Source organism: Penaeus japonicus, unplaced genomic scaffold (genome assembly GCF_977035675.1).
Source record: "Penaeus japonicus unplaced genomic scaffold, GWHDUDI00000001_assembly GWHDUDI00000006, whole genome shotgun sequence".
Classification (NCBI taxonomy): Eukaryota; Metazoa; Arthropoda; class Malacostraca; order Decapoda; family Penaeidae; genus Penaeus; species Penaeus japonicus.
The window spans coordinates 4,805,414-4,814,900 of NW_028234408.1; the positions used below are offsets into that span (position 1 = coordinate 4,805,414).

General features: G+C 33.8%; 1 protein-coding gene across 10 annotated transcripts in view; it reads right to left on the reverse strand.

The window, feature by feature from the left end:
- Positions 1–2,912: 2,912 nt before the first annotated feature.
- LOC122256647 (sorting nexin 1) overlaps positions 2,913–9,487 on the reverse strand; it is a 27,630-nt gene continuing 21,055 nt past the window's right edge. For all 10 annotated transcript variants that reach the window (XM_043021472.2, XM_086537592.1, XM_086537591.1 and 7 more), the window contains 5 exons: positions 6,778–7,008; positions 6,350–6,418; positions 5,389–5,532; positions 4,766–4,918; positions 2,913–4,347 (listed from right to left, as the gene is read on the reverse strand). In XM_043021472.2, coding sequence (XP_042877406.1) covers positions 4,297–4,347; positions 4,766–4,918; positions 5,389–5,532; positions 6,350–6,418; positions 6,778–7,008 — 648 coding nt within the window. In that variant the 3' untranslated portion in view covers positions 2,913–4,296. The remainder of the gene's footprint in view (positions 4,348–4,765; positions 4,919–5,388; positions 5,533–6,349; positions 6,419–6,777; positions 7,009–9,487) is intronic.

Below are 9,487 nucleotides of genomic sequence, written 5' to 3' on the forward strand. Positions count from 1 at the left end.
TGGCTAGTTGTTTTATTTAAGATTGGGAAGAAGGTGTGTCCTCTCTTTGCCTTGGTAGCAGCCCGATACTCAAAGATACCAACATCTAGTTACCAACCACAGTATGTAAGAGGGCTCATCCTCTTTTCAATATGTATTAAATTATATATATATACATACATACATATATATATATATATATATATATATATATATATATATATAATATATATATATATATATATATGTATTTATATATATATACATATACGTATACGTATATATATTTATTTTTCTCCTCTGTTTGGTATTGGCTTTTCTGTTCGCTATTGGTATTTGATTTCTTGAGTAAATGCCATTCCTTTCTTTTTTTTTTCCTTTTATGGACTAATGCTATTACAGTTTTCAAAAGCATAATACCAGTATGTTTGATTTTCCTTTAAATCTGAATCCAGTATTAAAAGAATAAGATTCAGCTTCTGGAAAAAGGAATTACATACTTCAGCATAATTAGAAAAAAAAACAAAAAAAAAACAGATTACCTATCATTCAAAGGAACATATTTAAGCTGAGACTTCAAGCATACGTACCTGTATTTAGATCTTTCAAAAAAAATACTTCAAAAGATGTATTTTCAAAAAAAGAGCACACATGATGGTTGTTATTTAGAAAAAAAATAAAAATTGATCTACCTATTCATCACATGTGATATGTTTTGTCAGATATTATAATGCATGCATGACTCCCTGCTTTTAACTAAATGTACAGATGCACAAAATGTAATGTTCGATGGCCGTGATTCTTTAGTGTAGATGGCAATAATATCACATGTTTCCTTTTCTTCTTTGAGAGTTTGTCACATGCCCTGTTGGTTTGGTTTGGTTTGTTAGTGGTAAAAGAAAGTGTGGTCATTTTACCCCTCACCCACCCACCCACCCACCCCACCTTCCCTCCTCCTAATCAGGTGAGAAATATATAGACTTGTGAATTTTGGTTTTAACTTCTATTTTTTTTTTTTTTCTTTCTCTCTCGTCTTTTTTTTCTTCTCTTTCGTGGTTTTTTTTTAGGCTGGAGGACTGTAGTCAGGTGCAATAAAAAGTATGAAATTTTTTTTGCATGGGGGAAAAAAAAAAAATAAACATTAAAAGAAAAAGACAATGTTTCAGCTTATGTGGATGGAGTGTGATAGTTTGAACCAATTAAGAAAAATATATATATATAATGTCAAAGTAAAATCTGTATTATATTGTAGCTCTCACCAATATTCTTGGAAATTCACAAGTGGAACTGTCTCAAATACATTTCAATATTCCATTGATATGCAAACTAAAAAAAATTGTTTTATCAGTAACAATATCCAGATATGCAAGAAAGGATTTGTACACGATAAGCAAAATTCATATTTCTTTTGCCTCTATTAACAAATCTTTTATCTATACTGATTGGAGTATTGAGCTGTTCATTTTGATTCACATAACCAATGAACTTTTTAACAGATAAGTAATATGATGAGTCAATGCATTGTTCATCATACTAGATAATTAGATAATATATTAATCTTTTGAAAAACAACTATTGGTGAAGAATTTCAGTATATGCATTTTATCACGACCTGACCCTCTTTGTAAAGCACAGTGTTTCCTTTCAGCTAAAATAAAACTATAATATTTCTATACATGCTTTATATCCCAATATGTATGATAAGTGATTGCTCCAAAACTCAAGATCAGGAAATTGTAAAGGAATTCTTCCTCTTGAAAATAAGAAAGTTATGCTAGTTATAGAAGTAAGTACATCAAATATTCAAATTATTATAGATTGTAAGTATATCATCTTGCATAAAATCAAATGCAATCTGCTTTATTGCAATTACACCTTGGCCTTTATTTTACCATGTCAAGTATACTATTCGACACCTAAAAATATTAAAATTATCTTTTACACAATACATCCAGAATTGGCAGATATGGTCTTCACTCCTGTGCTACAGTAAGCACTTATATGGATGTGTGGAAGAGGAATTCAGTCAAATTAAGAAAGATTTAAAAGCATACGACTTTAGGACTCAACATGGGGATTAGCAATGAGTTTAAAAAATCCCTTTTAAAAACATTATATAGAGAGATGACAATGACAATGAACCTTGGTGCCGTTCACTTACAGGATCAACTTTTGTTGAAAACTAAGGATGTGCTAAAAAGTCATAATGACGGACATTTCCTGTCACTTCTTTTAAACTCTTCACTTCAAATGTTTTTTTTCCTAATATGATTTCACCATTATAGGATTGAGTTTCATCCTTCACTTCTTATTTTTCTGAACTTTGTGTGTTTCCTATCTTTTGATAACTTGAAAATAACACATAGCTGAAAAATTCTGGTATTCCATTCCTAATTATTAATTATAGTTATAATTCCTATTATACAACACTTGCTGACCCTTTAATTAGAGATGTATACCGAGTTTTATGCCACTGCTTTACAAGGAAATAGATTTACTTTAACTTTTCAGACGGTGAAAAATTTACATGAAGAGTAGGCACATTTTAAGACCATTAATTAACCATTATATGTATGCTATAATTTTACCCCGAAAGAGATAACTTCTGGTCTTAATTTTACAAACTTATTACCCAATGTAACATAAAAAAAAAAAAAATGTTATAACCTCAAATCCAATGAATAGCTGTAACAAGTCAATATTCACTTATTTGAAAGCACTATCCTCTGAATTAATGCATTAATGGCTAAGAGTGCAAGCATTGTCACAAGCCTGGTTGATACTGATATACATTTCTTGATATGAAACCCACAAGAAGCTAGACTATTGCAAGTTAAGAATAAGGGGGAAAAATCTTTTGTAGTTTTTAGATCAATCACAAAAAAATGAAAACATAATGCAAAATAAAACATTAGGGAAAATCAAACACAATATCACCTTAAATATTTTTCAGTGATCAATCATATACATATATATAGACTGTACAATCAAATTCAGCACAGATTTTTATGTTCCTAATGACAAAAAATAAAAGTACAAACCTCAGTATTCAAAGACATAGTTCAAATGACACGAGGTTCCAGCGAATACCGACGCAATTTTACAAACATAATAAAATAATCCCAAAGAATCAAATTATGCCTTAATTTAATGTGAATGTGGAAAGGGGTTACCGAAGAAAATCTAATTTCCCCGTCCAAATTTGTTAAAGATGCAACACAAGCTAAGAGCAACAAAACGCTGGAAAAAAAATTACATCCCCACCCCCTTGTAATAATGATAAAAAAAAAGGGACAAAAATAAGGGACTTAACTTATTCACAAACATCCTAAGTGCACCCTATGAGAAACAGTAATACAATGTTTTTTTTGTTTTTTCAATTTTTCTTCTATTCCGGAGAAAGTACATCAAAACTGGATTATATAAATGAAATTTAAAAAAAGAAGAAGAAAAAGAGCACATCTACTTAAATTGCATATAATTGCCATGTAGCAATGTAAGCTCAGAATTTGAAGGATTACTTCTCCCTTTTTAATCATATCCTCTGTTCATACTCAGATCGTTTTCTTCATTCAAAACCAAATGGAAAAAGAAGGAAAATAATAATTTTTTAAAATCACCTCTTTGAAAAGCAATCAGACGGCCACTTGATGAATGTTCACATTCTCCGACACCGGACCATCTTACAGTAATAATGTTAATGTGGACGTTACTGTAAACTTTTTTTTGAACGAATAGCTGATGTAAAAAGGAAAAAAAAAAAAAAATGCTCTCAGAAGCAACTATAAGAATGAAGAATCATATATCTTTTTTCTAGGATATATATATATATATGGTTCTACAAAAACAAGGTATTTTTTTCTTAAAGCACTCACATACCTGATATTCTGGATTTATGCTAGTTTCCCTTTCCCATTAAAATTTCAAATGGAAAGAAAAGAAAAAAAAAATAAAGTTCCAAATATCTTAAAATATCAACAGGTAAATCTTTCATAAACACCCAGGAATGGCTGCATTACAATCATCTCAAGCAATAAAGATGCATTTTGCTGTCTTCAAACAAACATTCATAAAGAAAAAAAAAAAAAGAAGAAAAAAAAATAATTTAGAGGAATGCTCAAAAACATCAATCACAGGTTACTACTGGCTGTATGAATAAAAAAAAAGAAAAAAGGCATCAGCCAGTGCTAAAAGAAAAAAAAACAACAAAAAGTCTGAATAAACTGGAAAGTGAAACCGCTTCATCACCAGTACTTCCACTCTTCTCAATATTATAACAGCAGCAACACCTCAACTGAAGGCAATTCAACAGATCCTCTAGGAAATAGCCCTTGCTTCAGGGAGGAAGGTCTCCCATACTTTAATTATCTGGAAAGAATGAGCAAAATAACTATTAGCATCATTCTGCATAACAGGTGATAGGCTCTATATACATTATTAGAACCTTGCTACTTAATTAGGAAGACACTTCTTTCATCTACAGCAAAATACGAGTAATTCCCTATACTGAACGCAAGCACTTGCAGGAACTCGAGACTATATGGCTCACAAATAAACAGGCATATAATTGGAAGACCAGAAGCCATAATCAATTCAATACAGAGGATGCCTCTTAACCCTCTACAGGACACACAGTCTTACAATCTGACATGCTAATGCACCAAACAGTCACTTGGGGAATATTGGTACAGGTTGCCTAAGCCATTACCTGAGCATGACTAAAAATAACACACACATCCTTTAGGGGTTAAAACTGCATCGACAAGAATAGAATACACCAACTCACCTGTTGCTGTGAGGTCATCAAGGCCTCCAGGTACTTCACCAACATGTCTTTGAAATCCTTCACTCTCACGATGTCAAACTGCTCCATCTCCTTCTTGATGGCTCGAGAGATGCGGTCAAACTCCTCCTGGCTTCTCTCCACCTTTGCTTCCCACTGAAAGGAGTAATTGAAATAGTTGAAAAAGCTGAGAATATGTCAGTTAAAAAGAAATCATACATTTGGTAATGTTCACGTTACAAATTAACATGACTATCTAAGCATTTATCTTCCTTGCTTCCTTCTCAAAATTCACTTCATCCTTTCTGTGAAACATCTCAATGAAATGAGATAAATAAGATAAATAACCATCTTTGATTATCAAGAATATTCATATCCCACTTACCCCCTTATTCAATTCTTTCATTCTCAATAAATCTCTACATTTCCTAGATTCCTACAATAAATAATTTCAAACAAAACTCCAGAACACTTACTAGATTCTTGCACAATGAAGTTTTAAACATCCTATTCATTCCCTAGACTTTCATACTACAATTTTAAACAAACACCTATCATTACATTCCTGGCATTCCAACCCCTATACAAACAGACTACAGCTACTACAATCCACTATTGCTACTTACCTCGGCCACCTCATCCTGGGCCTGCTGAACCTTGTCCATCCGGCCAGCCAATTCGGCCTTGGCCTTGGCTTCGCGTTTCTTGGCCAACATCGTCTGCGAGTGCTGCCAGGTCTGGAATGTCTTTACACGTTCATGGAATACATCCTGAAAGAAAAGTTACATTGAATGTATGGGGAACTGTAAATAGTGTATACATACTATATTCACATGTAGCATAACTCCTTAAAAAAAGAAAAAAAATATATATAATTATATATAATATATATATATATATATATATATATATATATAATTATATATATATATATATATATATATATATATATATATATATATATATATATATATATAATATATATATATATATATATATATATATATATATATATATATATATATATATATATATAGTCATATTGTTCAATAAGTCTTTGACCTTGTTGTTTATCTATATGCATTTTGACCAGGTTTTTCACTGAAGATTTACAATCTCAGAGTTTCTTCATCTTTTCTTAATACCCTTGACATGTATCTATATTCCACAAATTTAATAACATATATTCCTTTGGCTACCACACTTGATCCTTAAAGACAGCAACTTCTCTGTCTTGGCCCTATCCCCACTGCAACTGCAATCTAGGCCCAATTTTTCAAACTTCACCTAGACTCATTTCGCTCTTTGCCTTTTCAAGTGCTTGATCTTACACACATGAAAAAGTATATCACATTCTTATATATCAAGAATTCCAGAGCCACACTCACTATGTCACACTCGTATCCAAAAAGTTTGTGGTGAATAGAGATCCACATATAAAAAGCTGCAAAAACATTGTGGTATGTAGGTCTTCATGAGTTAAACATCCTTAATTCCACAGTAAACATAAATCAAGAAATTATAGGCCTGAAATCGCTACAAGCTTCTCTCATAAAGCCGAAAACTACCATTTATGGTTAATCCTACCTTCACAGCCCCAATGAGATGGATGTAGTCTTTGGTTGTCTCACTCAAATGATAGAAGTCAGCATCAGCCTAAGGGGAAAATATTGTCATTAGAGAAAGATAACACTCCCATGTTCATATACAGTATATGTAAATAAAAATTAAATTGATATGACACATATCTAATACATTCATCAAAGGCATATGTGTCGCATGGATTATGTGGATCATCTGGCAACTCCCTTCTGACATGCCGGGCCGGCAGTGCGGAGAGTGAGAGAGGACCCAGCCACCTCCCTACTGCACCTTGGGAGAGAATATACAAGGACCTTCTCTCTTCTAAATGAATGAATGAATGAATGAATGAATGAATGAATAATAATAATAAAAAAAAATAATAATAATAAATAAAATAAGAAAAATAACTTCACTCATCCTCTCCCGCTGACCTGAGCATGATGAATAGTATGCGTCCTCTCGGTAGACTCTGCCAGTTGGTGCAGGGCTCGACTTAGGGCCGAGTGCTCCTCCACACTGCTCAGAACCGCGGCAGACTTGGCGAAGGAGGCCGTGCTGGTCGCGAGCTCCCGCCGGTAAGCCACCAGGCCCTCCATTGCCGCGTGGAGTTTCCGCAGCTGAGCGTCCAGGTTCTCGATCTGCTGAGTCTTCTCCTCAAACCACTGCGAGGGTGGAAGTGGTGATGAGTTGGGGTTTGAGATGAAGTGATGATTAGAAATGAGAGAGGTAAAGATGGTGATGATTCTGATGCTGCCAATGATGAAAGTGATAATGATCAGATGGAGAGAAAAAGAGAGATGAGTATGAGGACGAGATAATGAAGACCATGACCTTGACAACTGTAGCAATGATAATAACGATGGTAATGACAGTGACAATGGTTATGAAAATTAAAATGTCAATAATAAAACTAACAATAAGAGTAAAAACAAAAAAGAATAAAAATATAAAAATAATAATTAAAAATTATTTCAAGTAAAATATACATAATATCTAAGCATACATAAGACCAATAATACATACACAGTAATACTTTCCAACAATGGGCAACTTCTCTAAATACCAAAATACAACACTAAAATTCACATCATCTTCAAAACCTTAAAACTTTCGCAACACGTCTGATGGGTCGGATCACTTTCGCATTGCATCTTTCCTTTTCTTGAAATTACAAGGTAATTCTTCCTTCAGTTGTGTAACCAGGGCATCCTACCAAATGCCAATTAGCATCACTTCACTAATATTTCATAAATAGAGTCACAACTATTATAACAAGAAGTCTAGAAAATAATAGAAAACCCTAAAATGCCAACTCCAGGCTGAAGATTTCAAAATTCCCTCTGAAGATTATCAATTTCTAGTCTTCAGAATCTGATATTTAAGACAAAGCTGGCATCGATAAAATCAGCTAAAACTTGACTATGTTAATCTAACAACAGCATGAATACCGACATGATGAATCCAGCTTGAACTACACCATAACACTATGGAAAGGAAAATGAGCTTCATCGAATCTTTATTTAGTTAAAATAAATCATTATTTTCTAAATGCAATGCAGATATTCCTTAACCCACACAGGACGGGTGGTACAGCATGTGTACCGCGCATTCAAAAGCCCAGTTGCCAGGCGGCACAGTATTGTGCCAGCCATTCAATTGATTTAGGCCTAATAATTCGAACGCCCCGGCATTTGGACATTCAAGGCTAGAATTCCCCCATCGGGGATGGGTTAATATAAAACTGAGAAGCAATTTTCCCTTGCATAGCGTCAGTGTTGTTCAGGCTATTCCCTTGGTAAGCTTTCACGACTACCTAATAACCCTAAAAGGACACCACATCTGACCATGGGTCACATAGAAACATATAAATGATTATACAGGATTTTAATTTTCTCACTGCACATCTACTACTTGCAATTTTTCTCTTTCCTTTTGCTCAGCTTCCTACCCATGACAAATAAAAATTTTCAAGATAAAATTTTACATCTCTTATTTAGGTCCCTAAGTCCTACAAAGTCTCTTTGACTTGTTGCTTGGCACTTTTCCCGGGCTCGTAATAAAGAAGTGGCTATCAGACAGATATGTGGTAATTTCACTGATATCCTATCTTTCCATACAAAAATGGTAAACCTTCTCCAAATAAGTAACTAAAGTATCATGGTACATATAAGGTATTCCCATCTTGCATATAATAAACTCACATTCTTTTCTTTTTTTAAATACACCCACGTATGACATCACTAGAAATAAGTCGACCTTAGTCTTATCAACCCTCTCTGGACGGGTGGTACAGTACTGTACCGCTCATTCAAAAGCCCAGTGGCTGGGCGGCACAGTATTGTGCCAGCCATTTAATTGATTTAGGCTAATAATTCGAACGCCCCGGCATTGGGACATTCAGGGCTGGAATGCCCCCGTCGTGAGTGGGTTAACACAGACCTCCTTTTCTCACTTTTTTTCCTTCCTTCCCACTAGTAAAATTCTGCTCTTACCTGCTAACAGTTCTAAAACTGAATCACTACACCTTCCTCAAAGACCCATGAATGCCTTTTCCTACATTTCTGAGAAGGCAAGGACCCAACTCACTTGTCATTATCTTTATCATCTTGTCATTATCTTTATCATCTTGATTTTATTAGGCCTTAACATTATCTACATTACCCAAAACTCCAAAAGTATAAACAAATTGTGTTATGAACAAGGCAATGTTCTAAGCTCAAAACTGAGTAAAGTGGAGATGGATCAGACAGCCTTTACTACTACCAATGTAAATAACTAGTTCATGCTGTCACTGTGACTTCAACTTACAAGGAAGATCTAGAGTGCAAGAACAAAGCAATACTATATCTAGGAAAATAGCAACAAATATACATATGAAACCCTTCTGAAAAGAGAGACCCTTTCAATCATTTACTCTAAGACAGAAAGAGAGAGAGAGAGAAAGAGAGAGAGAGGGACAAAGCCACAAGTACTAGAAATATGCATTGAAGAGAAGAGGGAAAATCAGAAGAGAAAAATTATCTAGAGGGCCAAAGCAAGGAGAAAAAAGAGGAAGAAGAGGTAGAAGAAGAAGAAAAGGAAGAGGAAGTGAAAGAGGAAGAGGAAAAGGAAGACAACAACAACAACAAAAAAAAAAGAAAA